At 40.6% G+C, this 27,041-nt stretch overlaps 1 protein-coding gene across 1 annotated transcript in view; it reads right to left on the reverse strand.

Moving 5' to 3' along the window:
* Positions 1-27,041, reverse strand: part of CSMD1 (CUB and Sushi multiple domains 1) — a 2,074,203-nt gene that overhangs the window by 1,061,149 nt on the left and 986,013 nt on the right. Inside the window, exon 4 of the mRNA XM_086379826.1 lies at positions 3,160-3,354. Coding sequence (XP_086235952.1) covers positions 3,160-3,354 — 195 coding nt within the window. The remainder of the gene's footprint in view (positions 1-3,159; positions 3,355-27,041) is intronic.

Below are 27,041 nucleotides of genomic sequence, written 5' to 3' on the forward strand. Positions count from 1 at the left end.
TTAGTATTAATATGTATTAATACATATATATATTAATGCACATATATATGGAATTTAGAAAGATGGTAACAATGATCCTATATGTAAGGCAGCAAAAGAGACACAGATATAAAGAACAGACTTTTGGATTATGTGGGAGATGGCAAGGGTGGGATGATTTGAGAGAATAACATAGAAACATGTATATTACCATATGTAAAATAGTTGACCAGTCCAAGTTCAATGCATGAAGCAGAGCACTCGATGTTGGTGCTTTGGGACAACCCAGAAGGATGGGGTGGGGAGGGGGGTTCAGGATGGGGGGACACGTGTGCACCCATGGGTGATTTGTGTCAATGTATAGCAAAGACCACCACAATATTTTAAAGAAATTATCCTCCAATTAAAATAAATAAGTTAATTAAAACAGACAAAAGTATTCATTAACTAGCATACACTAAGACACAAACATACTGATGGAAACGATACACTTTGATATGATGACTTAAGGCTGTGAATCTGCCTGCTTACATATATGGATTAAAAAGTCAGATCAAAACCACTATGAGGTAACATTTCACACCAGTCAGAATGGCTGCAATCCAAAAGTCTACAAGCAATAAATGCTGGAGAGGGTGTGGAGAGCAGGGAGCCCTCTTACACTGTTGGTGGGAATGCAAACTAGTACAGCCACTATGGAGAACAGTGTGGAGATTCCTTAAAAAACTGGAAATAGAACTGCCTTATGACCCAGCAATCCCACTGCTGGGCATATACACTGAGGAAACCAGAATTGAAAGAGACAGATGTACCCCAGTGTTCATTGCAGCACTGTTTATAATAGCCAGGACATGGAAGCAACCTAGATGTCCATCAGCAGATGAATGGATAAGAAAGCTGTGGTACATATACACAATGGAGTATTACTCAGCCATTAAAAAGAATACATTTGAATCAGTTCTAATGAGGTGGATGAAACTGGAGACTATTATACAGAGTGAAGTAAGCCAGAAAGAAAAACACCAATACAGTATACTAACGCATATATATGGAATTTAGAAAGATGGTAACAATAATCCTGTATATGAGAGAGCAAAAGAGACACTGATATATAGAACAGTCTTTTGGACTCCGTGGGAGAGGGAGAGGGTGGGATGATTTGGGAGAATGGCATTGAAACATGTATAATATCATACATGAAACGAGTCGCCAGTCCAGTTTCGATGCACAATACTGGATGCTTGGGGCTGGTGCACTGGGACGACCCAGAGGGATGTTATGGGGAGGGAGGAGGGAGGAGGGTTCAGGATGGGGAACACATGTATACCTGTGGTGGATTCATGTCCATATATGGCAAAACCAATACAATATTGTAAAGTTAAAAAATAAAATAAATAAAAAAATAAAAAAAAGTCAGACATGGTTCTTGTAATAAACTATAATGGAAAAAGAATAAAAATATATAATATATACAAATAGATATAACTGAATCCCTTTGCTGTACACTGGAAACTAACATAATATTTTATATCAAACACACTTCAATTTTTAAAAGGCAGTCATGAATTTGAGTTTTAACTCATCATGTACTATCTTTGGAAACTTTGGAAAATTAAAATCGTGCTTCTTCATCTGTGAAATGAGCATGAACATTCATTATTTCACTGAGGTCTTATGAGAATTTAGTGATATGATTCAGGTAAAACACTTTCTGAATTACATTAAGAAATCAATAAATGTTAAGTTAGGTGGGCTGCTGTCCATGGGGTTGCAAAGAGTCACACAACTGAGCACACACACAAATGTAAGCTACACTATTATTTTTGACATCATAAGGTGAGTTTTTCTTAGAAAAGTCAAAACCTAAGAGTGAAAGTATGTTCTTTCCTAAAGTTACTGGATCATGAAAATAACATCACAGAAAAGGCTGAAAATCAAAGGTTTCTAAAAAGAAACTGAGTCCAACCTTGTACCAAACCATGAAGAGGAACACTTGGACTAGAGCATTCCTCTATGGTCTGTCTCCAAATAAGAGTTTTGAAAGAGCCTTTCTGTGATATAATTTAATTATCAAGGAACATCTGCCATTCTTAATGAGAAAAAAGATTAAAAAAAAAAAAAGAAAGAAACTTCAAAGAAGACCAAAAAAAAAAAAAATATGTATACTAAATCTTAGACTGCTATGAGAAGTAATTAAAATGTGCAGAATTCCACAGAATTTCAGAAATAGGATGAAGAAAACTTGGTATTTAAAGAATGCATCTGTATTTGTTACTGACTTTATAGGGTCCAGTCATGGTGTTTTCTTGATGAGGGCAAAAAAGGAGAGTAAAAAGTCTGGCTTAAAACTCAACATTCAAAACACTAAATGGCATCATGGCATCTGATACCATCACTTCATGGAATCAGTGACAAATTTTATTTTGGGGGGATTCAAAATCACTCCAGACAGTGACTGCAGCCATAAAATTAAAAGACACTTGCTCCTTAGAAGGAAAGCTATGACAAACCTAGACAGCTTATTAAAAAGCAAAGATCTCACTTTGCTGACCAAGATCCATATAGTCAAAGTTATGATTTTTCCAATAGTCATGTACAGGTGTGAGAGCTGGACCATAAAGAAGGCTGAGCGCCAGAGAATTGATGCTTTTGAACTGTGGTGTTGGAGAAGACTCCTGAGAGTCCCTTGGACAGCAAGGAGATCCAACCAGTCCATCCTAAAGAAAATCAACCCTAAATATTCAATGGAAGGACTGGTGCTGCAGCTCCAATACTTGGTCACCTGATGCAAAGAACCAACTCACTGGAATAGATGGTGATGCTGGGAAAGATTGAGGGCAGGAAGAGAAGGAGGTGACAGAGATGAGACAGTTGGATGATATCACTGACCCAATGGACATAAGTTTGAGCAAACTCTAGGAGACAGTGTAGGACAGGGAAGCCTGACATGCTGCAGTCCACGTGGTCACAGAGAGTCGAACCTGGCTTAGCGAATGAACAACAATGTGGTTTCTTAGGTAACTTATAATATCGCTATTGGGAACAGAACAAACTGACATGGAAAGACCCAGCATGCCGTATCTTGCTTTTGCTAAGTGGGAATTTTCCCAACATCATTTCCAAAGCCACTTGTTCAATCCAGGTGTGAGCACATCACGCCCTCCCCACCCGGGCACTTACCTCTGCAGAATGGGGCTGGGAAGTCCCAGGAGGCCCCGTTCCCAGGGCTGACGATGCAGGTCAGAATGGCGTGGCCCTCCAAGACGTAGCCAGAGAGACAGCTATATCGGATCTTGTCTCCTATGTTGAATCGTGTCCCGTGGAGGACTCCCTTCAGGATTTCCCCAGGATTTCCACATGTGTGGCTGGGTAAAACTATTGGGAAAAAAAAACAAAAGAGAAAGAAACATAAGTTAAAGGAAGATTTTCTACTGACATCAGTCTATATCACAAAACATAGACCTCATTTGAATTACTTAAGTTATCAAATCTAGCTATCTTAATTTTGCCTAAAATGCAAGTAGCGAAATGGATTCATGTTGTATAAAATCTACAATTTTGTTCTCCTGTAAAAATATATGTATATGCATGCACACTCAGTTGTATCTAATTCTGTGCAACCCTATGGACTATAGTCCATCAGATGCCTCTGTCCATGGGATTCTCCAGGCAAGAATACTGGAGTGGGTTGTCATTTCCTTCTATATATATATATATACAGATAGATAGATAGATATAGATATATACACACACACATACACACACACACATATATATGATATATAATTAAGTGGATTTTGTTAAGAGGAAAAAATACAGTTCTGCTTAGATTCAATTTTCTATATGATGCCTAGATTATTTTCCTAATAATGAGATTCTACGATCCTATAGAATTAGCAATTAGATAATATAGCAGAATATAGATAGCTGAAAAAATCGTTAACAGAAGCACATGAATGGATATGCATGCTATATTTTTCCTTATTCCCCAAGACCAGCACTGCCTGACACACACCAGTAATAAATGTTCAATCAATGTTTGATGGATAAATAACTGAATTAAAGAATAAATTAAAAATCTCATTTGCTAATCTATCAGACTTTCATAAACATTGTACTGCTATTATATTCCAGGCCATCTGTAAGGCTCTATGCATTTAGAGCAACTGACTCACAACAAAGCTTCAGGTGTAGGCTCTGACAAAGCAGGCACTGTCTTCATCTGTGTTTCAACAAGGCAGCCCTGGTTCCGGTCTTGCCCGGCCTCCTCACTGTTCCCACTGACAGCACTCTCTGTTTAATTCAGCTGCTTTCCAACCACATGGACATGATGCTGTTTCATACTCATAGAATGCAATTTTGAACTTGACTGAATAGACAAAGTGGAGAATTGTTGGCTATTGTTGCCATATTTCTGGTTATATTTAGCATATCATCTGTAAATTAGCTGCTATGATGTAGAATTCAAATAAGCAAAGGATCCTACTATTTAAAAAAGAAATGATTTACAAATAAAAAAATACTTCCAAATGAACAAAACTGTTCTACTTCTGTATCCTTTTTTTTTTTTTGCATTAGTATAGGAGCATACTTTGCAATATATATATATATAAAATACAGAGAAGTTTTTCTTTTTTCTTTGTTTGTAGGCTGAGAGATAAACAGATCTTTCCCAGTAAATGGGGATGAAATTTCATTTATTTCAAAGATTAATTTTATTTTTATATAATTTAAATACATATGAACTAAGCTATATAGAAACACTTACAAAACAAATGCCATAGTTTAAATGTTTAATGTTATTAACATGCTTGTGAAATTACTACTTACGTAGTCAAAGTTTGCACACCTCTAGTTTTTAGAAAATAATTTCTGAAAATAGCCTTCAAAAAACTGTTTGATAACATAATAGAAAATAATTCAGTATAATCTATAACCATCTTTGTTGTCTTTTATAAAAAAGAAATTCTGTTTTTAAGCCTGCATTCACTATCCCAAAGGCAATAAGTCTATTTTTAAAATGTTTAAAAACAATTTTAACTCTTTGGAATTTGTCTGTGACTTTCAAAGGCAGAAAATTTCCAATTCTATCTTGGAGAATCACTTTATTTTATGCCCTGGGATATCTGTCAGCCAGCCTAACTTAGGGTTGTTACAATCAGAGACAGTCGTGAGACCTGGGCTGGCTGAAACTGTATCACAAATGGAGAGAGAAAAGGAAAGGGGGTTTGGGGAGATATACTAATGTGAATGCTTTTGGCATTTTTCTCCCTTGTTCAGAATGAGAATTTTTATTTCAATCGATCTTATTTTAGGAAAAAAGTATTAACATTTTAATGTGAATAGTGTCAAAGAGTGAATAGAAATTATTAAGGATGATTTAAAACATTTACTTCTAGTTGCAAACAAACACATAAATGAAAACATGCCCGTAATATTACAAAAGCATCAGTCGTTTCATTAAAACATTACAAAAATATCTTAAATTGTGAAAAATGGACACAAATTATAATAGGTCTACACCAAGATATACAGCTCAGGCATGCAGACAATGCTAAGATATGAAATCCAGTGGCTGGGAAAAACTAATTTAAAATAAATAAATTCAACTCTGTTGTCATTTCTGCCAATTTCATTTGAACTAATTTTTGAGCCAGTTTCCCTGAAGATACCAAATGTCTCTGGTGTCTCCCGGAGCAATGAGGACACATTAAGTATTTAGTAAATGTTACTGAGCTGACTTGGACTCTCCATTTAGTTTGCTTTAATCATTCCTTGAAGTCATGTGCACCCTCTTGCAGATGCTTCAAGAATGGCATTCCTACTAGGGAGGTGGGATGGGGCACCTGGTGCAGACACTTGTCAACGTGAAAGAACGCTAAAAGGAGCCCTGGGCACGGCTCTTTCCTCTTGTGGCAGGCTTCCATCCATCGGACCCCATGGAGCCAAGTCTGCACACCCGGGGCCTGAAACCTAGGCTGTCATTCCAATTACACTCATGGAAATCCCCTCTACAATACTTCTGCTTTGGCGAGTACAAACGGTCACAAGTCAGTGACTTCGTGAGGCTCTCACATTAAGCCTTAGACCTAAGCATTTCAATCATTAAATGGATGCCATATCAAATCCCATTTCAGAAGACACATGGAAACTTGCAACTAAAAATACAGTATTTATATTCATCACAAAACAGGATAAAAGGCTGGTGAACAGAAGCCTGCAATTCATCAGGCACAGCAGCATTTTTAGCAGGATGTGCACAATTAAGGAAATTTCATTAGGTGTGTTCATGTGGAAACTGGGTCCCCCAGGGTGTATGTCAGACAATTTGTTTACACTCTATCTTTCCTGGAGTCTCACTGGAGCTTAAGGAAATAAAACTCCAAATACCCACCTGACACACAACCCTGAAAATAAAAACCAACGGTATGTGGTGTGTTTGTCCACAGATTGCTTGTCCTGAACTCCCTCCTGCGACCTTCGGGAAGGATTAGAACCACCTGATTATACTCATATTCAGAAACACTTTTAGAAGTCAGATGTTCAAGTCTTGAAACCTGCCATTTACCCTCTGCACCGATTCTCTGAGCCATGGCCATTTGGTGGGACAAGAAGGTGCAGAGAGAGCAGATACGCACCAAGAGCAAGGAGGGGTCCTCAAGTAGCGGGAGCAACCATTTAATGTATCCACTGCCAAGCTCTCCTTGTCCATGTGATGAACCACATGTGGGGGACATGCTGTGAAGATATTATTCCTGAAAATTTACAGGCTCTGGATGAGAAGAACTCAAAGAGGAGTGAATTCTAAGCAGACTTCAAGGTGGAAAGCGGTAAGGTTTGGCCAAATTAATACAGAAAGATTATTTTTAAAGAAAGGATGCAGTTCTGGCAAATGGCTATAGAAAAGGACCCAGCATGGTGGGTCATGGGAATCAGTGTCAGAAAAATGCATGTTTCTACTCCAGAAACACACCTATAAGGTTGGACAAAGTCTCAGTCTCTATGTCTTGATGAGAGGAATGAAAAACAAAACCTAGTAATGGGTGTGTTAGGACACATATATGATGTAAAGCAGAATCAATAGCTAGCTGGGCACATGGAAGAGAGGAAGCACTCAATAGATATATTAGCAATTTCAAATTTACTTTCCCAGTTCTAAAGCACCACGTGGACTTCAGAGAAATCAAACAAATTTAAAAGTATGCAGGGGTTCTGATAAATACCAATTTCAGAAACAATAAAACCAGAAAAAGTCTGCTAGAGTCAATGTTGTCATTAAAGTAAGAACACAGTCATTAAAAGGGGAAGCAAAAGAGAAAGACACTCCACTTTTTAGCCATGTTAATTCTTCCTTATTCTTGCTCTATTTTAGTAATAACCAGTTACACACAGCACATGTGATGCGCTAGACACTGTTTTAAGTGGTTTACATATATTAACAGTATATATGGAGTAAGTACCATTATTATCCCCTTTCATAGAGGAAGATACTGTAGCACAGAAAGGTTAAGCAACCTTCTCACGGCCACACAGCTGGCGAGTACTGGTGATAGGGTTTGCACATGATGGATCCAGAATTTCTGCTCTTCAGCACTACAGTAAACTACAAGAAATGGCTGTCATTGCAAAAAGCAAGAAAAATGATAAAATGCCATTAAATCAGCCATGTTCTCGGTAGAGCTTTGTTTGATAATAGTAACAGGAATATAAGGATTGGGGAGCGTTACGATATTTCCCCATGTAAAACTGAAGGCAAAATTATTACGTAACTTTTAAAAAATATATTTCAAGCTGTCAGGTAAATTTGCAGGATGGGACAAAGGGACTAGGCGGGACTGGGTAACAAAGTTAACACAAGCAAAAAGACCAGATGGCAGATGGATTTGAAATCTAGGGGCTGGATTTTAAAAAGATTTTGAATAGCAGTTTTAAGACATTATAAGCCTGTAAGAAATGAGAACACAAAAATGCTTGTTGCAAAATGATGCTGTGTGAAATAACTGTGGGGAATGCAAGGAAGCATGTACGGTCAGGTGACCCCTGGGATGAGCTCACGGTCTTTAATTTTTCTGGTTGATCTTTCACGGGTATATATCTTTAAAGGAGAAGTTGTCTTCACTTCACTAACCTGTATCTATGAGCAGTTGGACCTTTACCAGCCCAAACAGCACAGGCATCAATCTAGATATGCTGCTGCTGCTGCTAAGTCACTTCAGTTGTGTCCGACTCTGTGCGACCCCATAGACAGTAGCCCACCAAGCTCCCCCGTCCCTGGGATTCTCCAGGCAAGAACACTGGAGTGGGTTGCCATTTCCTTCTCCAATCTAGATATAAATGACTGTAAATCTAGGACCAAGGAACTAAGAATGAACTACTGAGGAAGAAACAGCCACAAGAAGAATTTATGATGGTGACCCAGGAAGAGAGGCCATGAAGGCCATGGATGTGGTAGAGTAAGTTTACTTGTGAACGTGAATGTCTTGTCATTCTCTCTTCAGCAACTCCATGAATGAACCCTAGAGTCAGCAAGAAAAGAGGGAAGGACCAGAAAAATGCTAAGTTTCCTCTCTAATTTAGAGAGTAACAATGGAGGGGATATAAAAGAAAAATAACTGGGGGCCAGACATAAATCTGCTGAAATACCAAAGTTAATGGGAGGAGGGGGTTAATTATTAAACAAAATGGAAAAATAGCCAAAAAGTTAAAATCAAGATCAGAGAGCCTGGGAGTCAGGCTGAGAAGCAATCATGGAAGAATATGCCTGGTAATATCCACAGTTGAAAATTAAGCATAAGTGATTGACATACAAAACAAGCATAGCAATAAGGAATAACACCAGGGGAACTTTCCATTATCACTGAATTACTGAACAGAAACTTGCAAGTACATGACTTTTTTCAGGTAAATTTACATATACTCCCACCACATGGTGGATCCCAGATTCTCCCAAAAAAGACACAAGCAGATATACAATTTTTATGATCATCTTTATTCTTCTCAAAAGTAAACTTTACACTCAGCAAATGGATGTTCAGCCACTTGCAAGTGTCTCAGTATTTCTATAAGGTAAAGAAAAAGATACTGAAACAAACATTACTACAAGCCCTCGCAGATTATCATGTTGACGAGAGCAAAGATGCCAGCAACCACTCAAGAACTGACTGAAATGACCTCTGTCTTATGCCAAATGCTGCTCCTGTTTACTCTCTAACACATGATGACCATGTAACAAGGATAATACAATCTGTTCCAAAAGTTAAATATTATATTAAACACAATGAGGGGTGGTTAACAAAACTAAATTAAAGTGACCCTAGAAAACAATTCTAAACTCTTTCTTAGTCACTGTTCATTTCATTAATTTAAATTTTAAAAAATAATCTCACTACAATCTTTCTTTGGCTAAGTTGGAGTAACAGTGTTTAATGAAATTTGAAAAAAAAAAGTCAAAATTTGTTATTGCTTTAAATGACTTTTAAAGCCTTGGGCATCAGTCATTGTCGGATCATGATTCTGAGGGATAGGAATCAAGTGAGAGTCCTTAAATCCTCCCCAGCAGATTCCCTGGAGAGGGCAGGGATCCCAGGTATAGGAGTGGAAGCCCAGGGTGAGACTGATAGTCTTCCTGAGTTGAGGAGGCAGAGATGAGAACCCACATGTCAGGGAGGCTGAAGTTTACAAGGGAGCCAGGGCTCCAGAGACCTGCAGAGCCCCTCCTGAACATGGGGGAGTGCTTACTAGTGCATGTATGTAAGAAAATGACCAAGGCCAATGGAAGAATCACTAAGGGATTGGAGGCAAAAGTGCCCAGACACTCGCATGGCTGAGCAGAATACCTGCTCGCACCAGTGAGAACAGACACCTTCATGGCTCAGTGGACAGAATTCAGAGCATCAGATCCACAAACCTGCAAATAAATGAGCTACTTAAAAGCTCAACTGAGGTTCCAACTTGACTTGCTCTTCATGAAGTCTTAGAAAGTAGTATCTGTAAGGATCAAACTGTCCCAAGAAGTTTAACAGCATACAAAAAATATTTGGGGGAATACAAAAGTATCTAGCATCCTCTAAATTAAGATTCACAATGTCTGGGGTCCAATTAAGCATGATAACTGGCAAGAAAATAAAATTCATAATGAGGAGTAAGAAGAATAATAAAAAAATAGCCAGAAATGACATAGATGGTTGAATTAGTAGACAGCAGTATTAAAACAGTTACTCTAATTGTATTCTTTATCTTGATGAAAGTGAAGATCAAGCACCTTAACTAGACGTGGGAAAAAAAGGCAGAAACTGTTAGACTGGAATAAAATAAGCCAATGATACACTAATGCCAAAAAAAAACACACTTTAAAGATGCAGAGAGACAAAAGAAAATGAAAAATACTAATAAAAATTCTTACATTAATCAAAAGAACACTTAAGTTCCTATGCTAATATCACACACAGTTTTAATGCACAGAGGGCTGTCACCTAATGTTAAAAAGGTGGACACTCCTAAACATTTATGTGCCTAATAACAAAGCTTCTAAATACATGGGCAAACACTGACAGAATTACAAGGAGAATTTAATAAAACTAATTATAGTTGGGATTACCAAACTACTCTCTTAATTGACAGAAAATCACTAAGGTTATAGAAGCCTTGAACAAAACTCTCAACCAACATCTAATTAATTAATGGTTAAAGAGGAAGTCATACAAGATATTAGGAAATGTCTGAACTACATGAATTTGGCAATAAGGAGTTCATGATCCGAGCCACAGTCAGCTCCCAGTCTTGTTTTTGCTGACTGTATAGAGCTTCTCCATCTTTGGCTTCAAAGAATATAATCAATCTGATTTCAATGTCAACCATTTAGTGATGCCCATGATAGACCATTCAGTTATGACCTAAATCAAATCCCTTATGACTATACAGGGGAAGTGAGAAATAGATTTAAGGGACTAGATCTGATAGACAGAGTGCCTGATGAACTATGGATGGAGGTTCGTGACATTGTAAAAGAGACAGGAATCAAGATCATCCCCAAGAAAAATAAATGCAAAAAAGCAAAATGGCTGTCTGAGGAGGCCTTACAAATAGTTGTGAAAAGAAGGGAAGCCAGAAGCAAAGGAGAAAGGGAAAGATATACACATTTGAATGCAGAGTTCCAAAGATTAGCAAGGAGAGATAAGAAAGCCTTCCTCAGCGGTCAATGCAAAGAAATAGAGGAAAACAACAGAATGGAAAGACTAGGGATCTCTTCAAGAAAATTAGAGATTCCAAGGGAATATTTCATGAAAAGATGGGCACAAGAAAGGACAGAAATGGTAGGGACCTAACAGAAGCAGATGATATTAAGAAGAGGTGGCAAGAATACACAGAAGAACTGTACAAAAAAGATCTTCATGACCCAGATAATCATGATGGTGTGATCACTCACCTAGAGCCAGACATCATGAGATGTGAAGTCAAGTGGGCCTTAGGAAGCATCACTACAAACAAAGCTAGTGGAGGTGATGGAATACCAGTTGAGCTATTTCAAATCCTGAAAGATGATGCTGTGAAAGTGCTGCACTCAATATGCCAGCAAATTTGGAAAACTCAGCAGTGGCCACAGGACTGGAAAAGGTCAGTTTTCATTCCAATCCCAAAGAAAGGCAATGCCAAACAATGCTCAAAGTACTCCACAATTGCACTCATCTCACATGCCAGTAAAGTAATGCTTAAAATTCTGCAAGCGAGGCTTCAGCAATACGTGAACCATGAAATTCCAGATGTTCAAGCTGGTTTTAAAAAAGCAGAGGAACCAGAGATCAAATTGGTAATGTCTTTTTGGATCATCAAAAAAGCAAGAGAGTTGCAGAAAAACATCTATTTCTGCTTTATTGACTATGCCAAAGCCTTTGACTGTGTGGATCACAATAAACTGTGGAAAATTCTGAAAGGGATGGGAATACCAGACCACCTGACCAGCCTCTTGAGAAACCTGCATGCAGGTCAGGAAACAACAGTTAGAACGGGACATGGAACAACAGACTGGTTCCAAACAGGAAAAGGAGTATGTCAAGGCTGTATACTGTCGCCCTGCTTATTTAACTTATATGCAGAATACATCATGAGAAACGCTGGGCTGGAAGAAGCACAAACTGGAATCAAGATTGCTGGGAGAAATATCAATAACCTCAGATATGCAGATGATACCACCATATGGCAGAAAGTGAAGAATAACTAAAGAGCCTCTTGATGAAAGTGAAAGAGGAGAGTGAAAAAGTTGGCTTAAAGCTCAACGTTCAGAAAACTAAGATCATGGCATCTGGTCCCACCGCTTCATGGGAAATAGATGGGGAAACAGTGGGAACAGTGGCTGACTTTATTTTTCTGGGCTCTGAAATCACTGCAGATGGTGACTGCAGCCATGAAATTAAAAGACGCTTACTCCTTGGAAGGAAAGTTATGACCAATCTAGACAGAATATTAAAAAGCAGAGACATTACTTTGTCAACAAAGGTCCGTCTCGTCAAGGCTATGGTTTTTCCAGTGGTCGTGTATGGATGTGAGAGTTGGACTATAAAGAAAGCTGAGCGACGAAGAATTGATGCTTTTGAACGGTGGTGTTGGAGAAGACTCTTGAGAGTCCCTTGGACTGCAAGGAGATCCAACCAGTCCATCCTAAAGGAGATCAGTCCTGGGTATTTATTGGAAGGAATGATGTTGAAGCTGAAACTCCAATACTTTGGCCACCTGATGTGAAGAGCTGACTCATTTGAAAAGACCTGATGCTGGGGAAGATTGAGGGCAGGAGGAGAAGGGGATGACAGGGGATGAGATGGTTGGATGGCATCACTGACTCAATGGACATGGGTTTGGATGGACTCTGGGAGCTGGTGTTGGACAGGGAGGCCTGGCCTGCTGTGGTTCATGGGGTCACAAAGAGTCGGACATGACTCAGTGATGGAACTGAACTGAACTGAATTACATGAAACTGTTTAAACAACAAGTCAAAGTTGTAGGATGTATTGAAAGTTATGCTTTTACGGAGATTCACAGCACAGAGAGTTTATATTATGAAAAGAAGAGAGATCTCAAACAAATTACTAAAAAATGGAACATGAGCAACTGAAAAAGAAACTGAAATAAAGGAGTATCAAAGACAAAAGTAGACATCACTCCTCAATAAAGCTGTTTAAAATAATGCCAGTATATCATATCTCATGCTTCCTTTCCCCAACAAATACATTCCAAGTTGTTACTAGTGATCAGACAAAGATGAAGATGCCAAGATTCTGCCCTGGAGGTAATTCAAAGTCCAGGAGCCAGCAGGGAAAAGAACAATCACCACATGGCTTCTTAAGAGCCCGAGCAGAGACTGAGTGCATCCTACAGGAATGAGGAGGAGCTGTGGATGACCCGGCAGGGGGAGAGACCTGCGGGGAGGAAAGAGCACTCCCTCTGTCTCCGGCTCCCTCTCCCCTTCAAGTAGACTGCTGGAAGGAAAGGTCTCCAACAGGGACAACATGGAGCATGTAGACATGAAAAGCTTTGGGAGGAGGAAATCTGGAGGAAACATGGGGGAGGCAGCCTCTGGAGGCTGCTGGGTGTCCATCGTGAAGAGGTGAAAAGACTGCAGAATTGTCAAACTGAAGTTATAAAACCAAGTGTGTTTTGTAATCTTACCAGAGGAAGGTTATGTAGGTGACGGTAGTACACATTTACTTCCGTGCTTCAAGTTACAGTTTTAATTACCTTAAATAACAATATTTATATCATGCTGCACATCTGGGTCAAACACTCAGACACTTTACCTATGCTACTGCTAATTCCCCACAAAGGGATTGTTTTCCAAATTTGTCTGTAAATAAGATGAGAAACTTGGTGGAGGTAACGCAGATGAACCCACACCTGGGGCATGTCTACCACCATACTGCTTGTGGTGATATAATTGATTTGCTTTTAAATAGGAATGTGATAGAAATAACTTGGGGGTAGTTTAATAGGAAAAAAAAAAAAAGCTTAACAATAACCCTGTATATGAGACAGCAAAAGAGACACTGATGTATAGAACAGTTTTTTGGACTCTGTGGGAGAGGGAGAGGGTGGGATGATTTGGGAGAATGGCATTGAAACATGTATAATATCATATATGAAACGAGTCGCCAGCTCAGGTTCGATGCACGATACTGGATGCTTGGGGCTGGTGCACTGGGACGACCCAGAGGGAGGGTACGGGGAGGGAGGAGGGAGGAGTGTTCAGGATGGGGAACACGTGTATACCTGTGGCAGATTCATGTTGATATATGGCAAAACCAATACAATATTGTAAAGTTTAAAAATAAAATAAAATTAAAAAATAAAAAATAAAATAAAATAAATTAAATAACCTGAAAAAAAAAAAAAAAAGCTGAAGAACTAGGAACAAGGATCTTGTCCATTCTTCCCCATTAGCTGTCTGCCTCTGTGATATCATATTTTATTTTCTGTTTTAACAGTGAGAAGCAGGGAGAGAGAGGGATAAACTCATCAATTACATTAAGGTTAGGATTTTGCACAACTGCTGTTTTAGAACATATGACTTTTGATGCCTTTCTCAACACCTCTTCCTGTAAAGTGAAAAATGCAAATGCCAAAGGAAATTTGGAGAAGTAACACAACATTTAAAGATTAAATAAAATATAAGCATCATTTATTATTTCCTTCCCAGGGCATGGTCTTGAGATACAGAAAATCCCATCCAGTTTTGTTTTTTTTTTTCTTTTCTAAACTCTAATAAGATTCTTCTTTCCTCCCTCTCTCCCTTCCTTCCTTCCTATTTTTCCTCCTTATTTTATTGAGATGTAATTGACATTCATCTCTCTCTCTCTCTCTCTCTCTATATATATATATATATTCATCTCTATATATAAGTTGAAGGTGTACAACATATTGATTTGACTTACACTCGTTACATAGTCATGTGACGATGACCACAATAACTTTAGTGAACATCCATTATCTCATATAGATAAAAAAAAAAAAAAAGAATTTCTTGTGATGAGAATTATTAGGATTCTTAACTTTAAGAATCCTAACTCCAGACTCCAAGGTTCTTAGCTATATTGGGGCTCAGCTAGATTTAAGTGCAGAGACCCATATCTGAGGGCAGTGACCCCTCCACAAGGAGGAACCTGGCAATTTCATTCTCCAGGTGATTGTACCCAATTGGCCGAGTCAGGAAGCCTCCCTTCATCTCGGCCTCAACTTTTCCTCCAGGGAAGTAAGCAGAGTCACAGCCTGGCTTCCTGGGATGCTGGGCCTGGACATAGGGGCTGGGCGTGGGCACTGTACCTGGTGGGGCTGGCACAGTCACAGTTGGAGGGGAGGTGGCAGAGGTGGGCAGAGGAAGGTGCTGAACTGCAGGGAAGTTGTGGTGAAGCCTCAGCCTGTCCTCCGGGGAGCTCTGGGCTGGGATTGGTTTGGGGACTGTCCCAACTCAGAGTGAGAGACCAGAGCCCTTCCAGCAGCACCGCCCAGTATGAGATGTGAATGCCTCCCCGCTCTTCCCAGACAAGTGCCCCTTAGATGTCCAGCTATGAGATGTGACTGCTCCCCAGACAGGTGTCACCTTCCACCCATCAGCTCCCTCCAACCAGAAGCAATTCCTGCAGACCTCAGCAATGAAAGGTCTAACTCTTTGTGTTTGTACTTTTTATTTCACTGTGGGGTGTGAAACTAGTCATATTTACCGTGGAGTTCACTGAGGTGTTTTTTAGTTCAGAGAATACACCTAAATCTTCAACTTTACAAGAGAAGCTGTTACCAGACAACTTGTGGGTTCAGAGTATCCTGTGGTGATAAGAGAAGTTCATGGTCAAGAAACGATTAGGTCTTCTTGATGATGCCAGCCTGGCCTTGGAGAGGGTCGGGGCCAGAGGGTCTGGGACCAGGGTAGATAGTGGACGAAACGTGTTAAAATTAAAGAAAATAATTTTTAATCTCTGTAAAACCTAAGCTGTGTATTTAAATAAAATTATAGGACATTATTTTAAATTATGTCTACTTTCATGTCCAGGGATCTAATATACTTGATCTGAATAAAGGATCTCAGAAACAAGAAGCAGGATGAAGACTTTGATTTTTTCCCAACTTTTCTAAAGGAAGAGCATCCTTTCAGGGGTAAGCAGACAAAAAACCTATCATCTGTGCATGATATGAGCAGGTTCAACATTTCAAGGACACTGTAATTTAAGAGTGTTGCATTAGTGCTCATCAGCAGAAAGTGCCAGCAGTGGGTGGAAGCCACTAGCTTGCAGCCATAGGACAGGCTGCTGACCCTGGACGTCTAGCTGAGTGCAAGCGTAAGAGAGGCGAGCCTAGAAGAGCCAGGGCCCTAGGAAGCAGCCACCGTCATGGCTCCAGTATGAAAAAACTCAAGAAGATTCATGCTACCAATGCTGCCTTAGGAAAAGAGAAAAATAACTTCAGGAAGAGGACTGTAGCAGAACTAATTTTAAAGAGACAACCTAGAACTCAAAAAATAACAATAAGTTCCAAAGACCAAAACTAAACATGAGAACACAAGTGACCTATAAAATACAAAGACTGAATTACACACACAGAGGTGATTTTAAATATCACAAGAGAGACTTTCCCATATCCTGATCACACACTTTTGTTCCAGACTCTGTGAACTATTTTACTGTTTTTCTAAATTTAATATTAGGGTATTTATAGCTATAATCATGTACACACACATGTGTATGTCTTAAGTCATTAGAAAAATATACATCTGAGAAATTAAAATCTAGTACATTAGATTTCTGAACACAGAAGTAGATATAATTTAAAATGATGATCCATAATTTTATTTAAATGTATAGCTTAGGTTTTAAAGAGGTTAAAAATATCTTCCTCTAATTTTATTATATGTTTGTATAGAAAATAATGAAAGGAGTTTCAGTTCAGTTCAGTTCAGTACCTCAGTCATGTCCGACTCTTTGCAACCCCATAGATTGCAGCTTGCCAGGATTCCCTGTCCATCTGCAACTCCCGGAGCTTACTCAAACTCATGTCCATCAAGTCAGTGATGCCATCCAACCACCTCATCCCCTGTCATCCCCTTCTCCTTCTGCCTTCAATCTTTCCCAGCATCAGGGTCTTTTCCAATGAGTCAGTTCTTTGCATCAGGTGGCCAAAGTATTGGAGTTTCAGCTTCTACATCACTCCTTCCAATGAACACCCAGGACTGATCTCCTTTAGGATGGACTGGTTGGATCTCCTTGCAGTCCAAGGGACTCTCAAGAGTCTTCTCCAACACCACAGTTCAAAAGCATCAATTCTTCGGCGCTCAGCTTTCTTTATAGTCCAATGCTCATATCCATACATGACTACTAGAAAAACCACAGCCTTGACTAGATGGACCTTTGTTCGCAAAATAATGTCTCTGCTTTTAATATGCTGTCTATATTGGTCATAACTTTTCTTCTAGGGAGCAAGCATCTTTTAATTTCATGGCTGCAGTCACCATCTGCAGTGATTTTGGAACACAAAAAAATAAAGTCTGTCACTATTTCCACTGTTTCCCCATCTATTTGCCATTGAAGTGATGGGACCGGATAACATGATCTTGGTTTTCTGAATGTTGAGTTTTAATCCAATGTTTTCACTCTCTTCTTTCACTTTCATCAAGAGGCTCTTTAGTTCTTCTTCACTTTCTGCCATAAGGGTGGTGTCATCTCCATATCTGAGGTTATAGATATTTCTCCCAGCAATCTTGATTCCAGCTTGTGCTTCATCCAGCCCAGCATTTCACATGATGTGCTCTGCATATAAGTTAAATAAGCAGGGTGACAATATATAGCCTTGATGCATTCCTTTCCCTATTTGGAACCAGTCTGTTGTTCCATGTCTAGTTCTAACTGTTGCTTCTTGACCTGCATACGGATTTCTCAGGAGGCAGGTCAGGTGGTCTGGTATTCCTATCTCTGGAAGAATTTTCCACAGTTTGTTGTGATCCACACAATTAAAGGCTTTGGGGAACACATGTATACCTGTGGCGGATTCATTTTGATATTTGGCAAAACTAATACAATTATGTAAAGTTTAAAAATAAAATCAAATTTAAAAAAAAAGAAAAAAGTCAAAAAAAAAATAAAGGCTTTGGCGTAGTCAATAAAGCAGACGTAGATGTTTTTCTGGTATTATCTTGCTTTTTCAATGATTCAATAGATGTTGGCAATTTGATCTTTCGTTCCTCTGCCTTTTCTAAAGACAGCTTGAGCATCTGGAAGTTCATAGTCTAGGTACTTTTGAAGCCTGGCTTGAGGAATTTTGAGCATTACTTCGCTAGTGTATGAGATGAGTACAATTGTGCAGTAGTTTTAACATTCTTTGGTGTTGCCCTTCTCTGGGATGCGAATGAAAACTGACCTTTTCCAATCGTGTGGCCACTGCTGAGTTTTCCAAGTCTTTCTAAGACCCACCTGACTTCACATTCCAGGATATCTGGCTCTAGGTGAGTGATCACGCCATCGTGGTTATCTGGGTCATGAAGATCTTTTTTTGTACAGTTCTTCTGTGTTTTCTTGCCATCTTGTCTTAATGTCTTCTGCTTCTGTTAGGTCCATACCATTTCTGTTCTTTATTGTGCCCATCTTTGCATGAAATATTCCCTTGGTATCTCTAATTTTCTTGAAGAGATCTCTAGTCTTTCCCATGCAATTGTTTTACTCTATTTCTTTGCATTGATCACTGAGGAAGGCTTTATCTCTCCTTGCTGTTCTTTGGAATTCTGCATTCAAATGGATATATATTTTCTTTTCTCCTTTGCCTTTCATTTCTCTTCTTTTCTCAGCTATTTGTAAGGCCTCTTCAGACAAACTTTTTGCATTTCTCTTTCTTGGGAATGATCTTGATCACTGCCTCCTGTACAATGTCATGAACCTCCATCCATAGTTCGTCAGGCTGTCTATCAGATCTAATCCCTTGAATCTATTTGTCACTTCCCCTGTATAATCATAAGTGATTTGATTTAGGTCATACCTGAATGGTCTAGTGGTTTTTCCCACTTTTTTGATTTCAGTCTGAATTTGGCAATAAGGAGTTCATGATCTGAGCCACAGTCAGCTCCTAGACTTGTTTTGGCTGAGTGTATAGAGCTTCTCCATCTTTGGCTGCAAAGGATATAATCAATCTGATTTTGGTTTTGAAAACCTGGTGACGTCCATGTGTAGAGCTATTTCTTGTGTTGTTGGAAGAGGGTATTCACTATGACCAGCTCATTCTATTGGCAAAACGCTGTTAGCCTTTGTCCTGCTTAATTCTGTACTTCAAGGCCTGATTTGCCTGTTACTCCAGGTATTTCTTGACTTCCTACTTTTGTGTTCCAGCCCGCTGTAATGAAAAAGGATATCTTTTTTTGGTGTTAGTTCTAGACAGTCCTGTAGGTCTTCACAGAACCATTCAACTTCAGCTTCTTCAGCATTACTGGTTGGGACCTGGACTTGGATTACTCTGATATTGAATGGTTTGTCTTTGAAATGAACAGAGATCATTGTGTCATTTTGTGATTGCACCCAAGAACTGCATTTTGGACTCTTTTGTTGACTATGAAGGCTACTCCATTTTCTAAGGGATTGTTGCCCATGGTAGTAGATATAATGGTCATCTGAAATAAATTCACCCATTCCAGTCCATTTTAGTTCGCTGATTCCTAAAATGCCAATGTTCACTCTTGCCATCTCCTGTTTGACCACTTCCAATGTCCCTTGATTCATAGACCTAACATCCCAGGTACCTATGCAATATTGCTCTTTACAGCATCAGACTTCACTTCTATCACCAGTTACATCCACAACTTGGTGTTGTTTTTGCTTTGGCTCTGTCTCTTCATTCTTTCTGGAGTTATTTCTCCACTCTTGTCCAAGTGACAGCCAAGAATTTATTAATTAGAAATAAAAGATAATGCATATGAAGGAGTTTAACAATTTCTAAAAGTCATATGGCATTATCTTTTATTTCTAATTAATAAATTCTTGGCTGTCACTCGGTCTAACATGATTGGAGTTTTCTTCTGTGTGAACCTGCACTTACCTTCTAAAACAGTCTGAAATTAAAGCTATAGACATAAGCAGTTTCAATTTACTGGGCACTGATATATTACTAATTTATGATATTCATATTCATTTGAACTCAAACACTTTCCCCATATTGAATTCATATAAACAGTTCAAGGCATATTAAAAAGAGAGTCTTTTGGAAAAGGTTAAAGCCTATTTCTTTGTACTGGACTATCATATATATTAATCAGATCATATCAGATCAGTCACTCAGTCGTGTCCGACTCTTTGCGACCCCATGAATTGCAGCACGCCAGGCCTCCCTGTCCATCACCAACTCCCGGAGTTCACTGAGACTCACGTCCATCAAGTCAGTGATGCCATCCAGCCATCTCATCCTCTGTCATCACCTTCTCCTCCTGCCCTCAATCCCTCCCAGCATCAGAGTCTTTTCCAATGACTCAACTCTTTGCATGAGGTGGCCAAAGTACTGGAGTTTCAGCTTTAGCATCATTCCTTTCAAAGAAATCCCAGGGCTGATCTCTTTCAGAATGGCCTGGTTGGATCTCCTTTCAGTCCAAGGGACTCTCAAGAGTCTTCTCCAACACCACAGTTCAAAAGCATCAATTCTTCAGCACTAAACTTTCTTCACAGTTCAACTCTCACATCCATACATGACCACAGGAAAAACCATAGCCTTGACTAGATGGACCTTTGTTGGCAAAGCAATGTCTCTGCTTTTGAATATGCTATCTAGGTTGGTCATAACTTTTCTTCCAAGGAGTAAGCATCTTTTAATTTCATGGCTGCAGTCACCATCTGCAGTGATTTATTAATACACAGACACATATATTCATATATATGTGTGTGTGTATATATATATACACACACACACACATATATAGAACTTGTGGACTTCAAGTTTCTCTAATTTCTGAAGACCTACTGTTGATTCTAAATGATTCAGTCATAAAACAGGACCAGTGTATGGACAAAATTAGTATGCAATGTGAAGATTATTTTTGTTTAAAATGCACCCCCCTTTCTATACACAGACACATTTTCTTTAACTTAATTCTTAGGTTGGGCAGAAGATGAATTAATTAACTGTTATCAAACTCTATTTTTGGAGCCTTTAAATACACAGGACCCTGTAGAGCTGGACAGGAAAGAAATAAAGAGGGGGAAGGGCCAAGAGAAAACCTGCTTCTGTCTGCACCCTCATTTCCCTCAGATCCTGGGCTCTCTTCTCACACACAAACCTTCCTTTCTGTGTTCCTCGGCTCTGTGGCGTGGCCAGCAGAGAGTGCCGCTAGGAGCCAAGACGTTGTTGTCCAGTTGCCTAGTCAGTCGTGTCCAGCTTTTTGCACCCCATGGACTGCAGCACGCCAGGCCTCTCTGTCCGTCACCATCACCGAAGGTTTGCCCAAATGCACATCCATTCCGTCAGTGATGCCATCCAGCCATCTCACCCTCTGACATCCTCTTTTCCTTCTGCCCTCAATCTTTCTCAGGATCAGGGATTTTTCCAATGAGTTGGCTCTTCATATCAGATGACCAAAACACTGGCGCTTCAGCTTCAGCATCAGCATCAGTCCTTCCAATGAATATTCAGGGTTGATACTGACTGGTTTCACCTCCTTGCTGTCCAAGGAGCTTTCAGGACTCTTCTCCAGCACCCCAGTTCGAAGTCATCGATTCTTTGGTGCTCCGCCTTCTTTATGGCCCAGCTCTCACAACCATACTTGACCACTGGGAAGACCATAGCCCTGACCATACAGCCCATTGTGGACAGTGTAATGTATCTGCTTCTCAACACACTGTCTAGGTTTGTCATAGCTTTACTGCCAAGAAGCTATGGAGCCAAGTTAAATGGCCTTTTATTTGGAAATAAGTGCATCCTGAGTGGATTCTGGGCCCCTGGGTGACACCAGGGGTCTCTGGAGACAGCAAGTCTGCCTGGTCATACCAGTGTGACGGCCTCTTGTGCACACCTGAGTCCCATGCTGTCCAGTGCCCTGCCCTGTAAGGAATGCATTTACACCCCAGCCTGCCTGTCACATTCACTGCAGGCAGCCCCTGTACTGGGGAGCGGATGTGGGGAGGGAAAGGAGAGAGAAAGAGAGAAAGACTGGTCAGTTCTACACACAACACGGTCCTCCACTCAAAGCCCTTGAGGATGGTCCTATCTGTGGATTCAGAATAATCTTAGAAGTTCAAGAAACGGTCTGGAGAAATACATTAATACATTATTGTCAACTAAAGCCTGATTTAATTTTCTTAGGGTTTACCACGTGTCCTCTTTCTGTTTCAGAATTCCATTTGGGACCCCATGTTATGATTATCTGGAATGTCTCTTTAGGCATCTCATGGCTGTGCCAGTTTCTTAGATATTTTTTGTTTTTAAGAACTTGATGGGCATGAGGAACTCCAGTCAGATATTTTGTAGGCTGTTCTTCAACTGGAATTGGTTGATTTTTTTGTGTGTGTGTGCAAGATTCAGGTGATGGTTATTGGGGCGGACACAGAAGTAAAGCGTCTTTCTCAGCAGGTCACAGTATCGAGGGGACACATCATAGGAAGGACAGGGCACTGCTGATATTAACCTTGACCCCCTGGCTGAGGCTGTGTTTGTCAGGTTTCTCCACCAGAGAGTCACTTTTCCCCTCTCTCCAATGTATACTCTTTGGAAGGAAGGAACTATGGGGAGTCCACACTTGGGGAGAAGATTCAGTCTCCACTTCCTTGACAGTGAGCATCTACCTAAAGTATTCAGAACTCTTCTGCACAGGAAATGTGTATATTCTCTCTTACTTGTATCAGCGTCTATGAATGGATGACAATCTGGGTTACAATCCAGTAAGACTTCATTTCTCAAACTGTCCTGCCTATAGCCACTGGAAGTTCTTTCCCTTCTGTGTTCCTCTCACACACCTTCATTCGTCTATCATCCTGCTCCTCTTTTTCTTTTTTTGAACATTTTTTTTTTCCTGGCTACAAAGTGCTCCTGGCCCATCTAACAGATTTTTTTTTCTGCCCCATCTTCAAGTCTGACTCAATGGACATGAGTTTGAGCAAACTCCAGGAGATAGTGAAGGACAGGGAAGCCTGGTGTGCTGCTGACCAGAGTCACAAAGAGTCGGGCATGACTGAGCAACTGAACAACAGCAACATCTTCAAGTCAGCCATTTCTCCAAGGAGCCCCGCATCCTCTTACTGGAGAACAAGACTAGAAATTGGGAACTGGGATGCAGGTTCGTGTGTGCTCATTGCTAATGGATGGCTGTTGCCTCCTGTGGCTCCCAAGTGACTGAGCAGGAAAGAACTGTGTGCATATGAACCTGTGCACACACACATCTATGCATACATCTATAGGTGCATCTGTGTATGAAACTAAACACGTGTTCACATTGGCATTTGAGTTGTAATCCATCGCCACATGGGTCACCCTCGTCTCCTGCCATTTTTGGCACAACAGGAAGGGGACTGTTCACACACAGGTCAGGTCAGGCCCACTCCTACTGAAAGCGGCCCACTGAAGGGCTTCCTACTGTGGTCAGAAGAAAGCCCAGACTCCTCACAACGTGCCCCAGTGCCCACATGGTCCACTTGGCCCCTCACTATGCCTCTGAGTGAGATATAAACTGCTCACTGCAATTCAGCCTCACGGGCCTCCTTGATGAGGTCCTCCAGGATGGTAGGAGGTCCCCTCCCTCCTCAGAGCCTGCACAGACTTTATCACCTTTGCTCAGATCACACCCCTCCACCCCTCCCGAGACCTTCACATGATCTTTCTTACTGTTCGTGTCTTAGCTTGATGGCCATCATTTGTCAAAGGTGTCTCCTCTTCAGTTGACCTAAAATAACTCTGCTGTTGCCTCCTAGTATTTTCTATCACATCATGGCGAGGTTTCTTCCTGGCACTACAACAATTTTAAATGATTTCATTTGCTTGCTTATGGCTCTCTGTTCCACCAAGTCCCGAGCTGAAGGACAGGAGAAGCCTTAGTTCTCTGATTCACCTCTGTATCCACAGTGCCTCCAACAGCTCTTTACAGGGGAGACTTCACACACTGTACTGAAAAATTGAGTTATTCCCTGAAGCAGTAAATGGATACACATGCTGGCCTTGAGTGGGAGATTCTGGATTCCCAAGGAGTGGGATTTGGAGTCGGTTCCTAAAGATGACAATTCATAACATTTTAGAAAAGATCTAAAATGTTAGAAAAGATCGTGCCTCAAAAAGTATTTCTAACACTCTAAGAATAAACACAAGCCGACCTTTAGGCAAAGCCTGAATTCATCTCCATTCACATCAGTGATGAGGACTCGCTTGCTCTGGAGAGGAAAAGAGGGCCATGGATATTACAGGAGTCACATGACCTAAACCGACAGAGACTTAAAAATTCACTCTTGTAAGATGCTGGAAGCCTGTTCTTTCGTTGTTTTGAAGTGCACTGCCCTGAGTTACAGTAGGATCATTGAAAGTGATAATCAGACCAAAAAAAAAAAAAAAACTACAAGGAGAAGAAAGAAGAAAGGGCCAAAGGAGCCCGCTGTGAACCCACTGTGAGCAGCCAGGCCTCCTGTGGACAGAATCTTGTGGGAACAACCCAAACTTGGCGGATTTCTTCAAGTGTGCACAAAAACTCGTCTAACTTCTGAAGAGTTCAGAAAATATACAACAAGGTCTAGTCAGACGCGGCAGTTTCTTTACATCTTGTCCTGACACTGGAGGGCTGAGCAAGTCCCACAGCATCAGTTAGTTTAATGAAGCCGTGAGGTTGAAGATCCCAGGGCAGAATTAAAAGCAGCCTGTGGATGTACAGAGGGTGGCACGTGCTGGTTGCTATTCTCTGTCTCTGTGACCCAGCACAAAAGCCCATTTTGAAGGAGCAGAGAAAAGAGATTCAGACATCAGGCTGGTGCTACAAGCAAGTGCTCTAAATGCTCTCAGGTGTTTGCAAAGTAACTGCTGGGTATGCACGTGGGTCCAGGAAGGTCTGTTAAAGTGGGGAAAAGCATAATTCTACAGCAGCAATGGCCAGTTTATTAGAAGCAATCAACAGAGAAAGAAAGCCATGTTCAAATAAAAGCAAAGAGACGCAAATCCAGGTTATGATGCGGATAGAAGTGCCGCAGGTGTGGTGGAGACCGTATAAGGATGAAGGGCACCTGGGGACGTGGGAACAGTCTGGATATAGTGCATCCTGCCATGCTGAAAAAGACCTGAGGGTGGATCCGACACCCACTGAGCAATGAGAGTATGCACCAGCCTTTGCCAATTACGTTCATATGTGTGTTGCTTTTATATGATCTAATTTTCAAAGATGTTTCCTGGAAGTGCTGTATCAGAGATCCCAAATAGATTATAATCAGGAGTGGCTCTACTCACTGCAAGACGCTGATAATCTTTAACCAGGATGGAGGGCATCTTGGGAAGTAAACTGCCGGTTAACCTACTTCTCCAAACTGAGAGAGCAGGCTGGAAAACAGGAAACCTCGCCTTTCTCTACATCTATTAAACATTTCAATCAGTGAGAGATATTGAGGGATTCTCCACAGGAATGTAATTCTGATAGTCACCAACACATTCTCAGGAGGATCTCTGTCATCGATATGATCAATAGTTTGCTCACTACATTACAAAAGAGTGAGTTACATTCAGACAACTTGTCATATACAGAATAAAGGATGTACTGGGGCTTCAAGGTTTCCATTTGGACCTGATAATGTTGGTGGTGGATGGGGGCTTATATTAGACTATGAACTATTAGAGGTTGTAAGCCTCTAATTTTTATTAGAATGGTAAATAATTTATACTAAAGATTGGATGAATTATTGATGAAATTTGAAATCAGTTACTATAATTATGGCAGAGGATAATTTCAGTTCAGTTCAGTCACTCAGTCGTGTCCGACTCTTTGCAACCCCATGACTGCAACAAGCCAGGCCTCCCTATCCATCACCAACTCTCGGAGTCTACCCAAACTCATCTCCACTGACTTGGTGCAGAACATAAAACATATTTATTCAACATACTTGTCTCCGTAATATCTTATGGAAAACCCAAACAAACTTTCTGGCCAACCCATTTGCTAACTTTATATTAATATTATTTACATTAAAAATGCATAAGAATCTCACAAAGAGGCTTGAGAGATGACTTTTCCCGAGAGTGGCTGAAGCTCTCTATTTGGGAGTAGTGGTCCCCATACCTCATGTGGAATTTTCCATGAAGATCAAGGGAGAGCTGAAATTTAGCCCTATATCTGCTTGGGAGCATTTCACTATGGCAGACTGTTACTGGTCTCTCAACAGCCAATCCCTACTTCTTTTTTTAGAATAGACCTCTCCCTACCACCACCAAGTTTCAACTGATCTTACAGACTGAGTGTTTTTTTTTCTCCCAAAACTCAGATGCTGGAATACTAACTCCATGGTGATGACATTAGGAGGTGGAGCCTTTGTGAGCTGATGAGTAATGAGGGTGGAGCCCTTGGAAATATGGTCGTGTCCTGATAAAAGGGACCCCAGAGAGCTGCCTCACCTGCCCCCAGGACAGAGTTAAAAGTCAGCTGTCTGGAAGAGAACCTCACCAGAGCTCAACCGCACTGGCTCCTGATCTCAAACTTCCAGCCTCCAGAATTGGGAGAAATCAATTCACATTGTTGACAAGCCAACCAGTCCATGACACTCTGATACACCAGCCTGGATTGACAAAGACAGCTGAGCATACGGCCACATGGAGAGGGTCATCTGACTTCATCTCTCTTAAAAATAGGCAAGGACCCATGATGAAGTTGAGAGCAGGCAGATGTGATGGGGAGGGAAGGGGGACCAGGTGGAGTCCTCATGAGGGAGCACCCACCCTCTGCCCTATTCTCTCTGCAGATCAGGACAGGGATGGGAGGAAGGGCCACCTGAGTAAATAACATGGGACAGAGCCATCTGCCCAAGCTGGACTTCCTCCCCACCCTAAACTGTTGCTTAAGGGAGATAAGGAATCTTCTTCCCAGCCTGAGACACTGTATTTTGGAGTCTTTT

Source organism: Bos grunniens, chromosome 27, assembly GCF_055505025.1.
Source record: "Bos grunniens cultivar Pamir isolate PY7600 chromosome 27, Bosgru_T2T1.0, whole genome shotgun sequence".
NCBI lineage: Eukaryota > Metazoa > Chordata > Mammalia > Artiodactyla > Bovidae > Bos > Bos grunniens.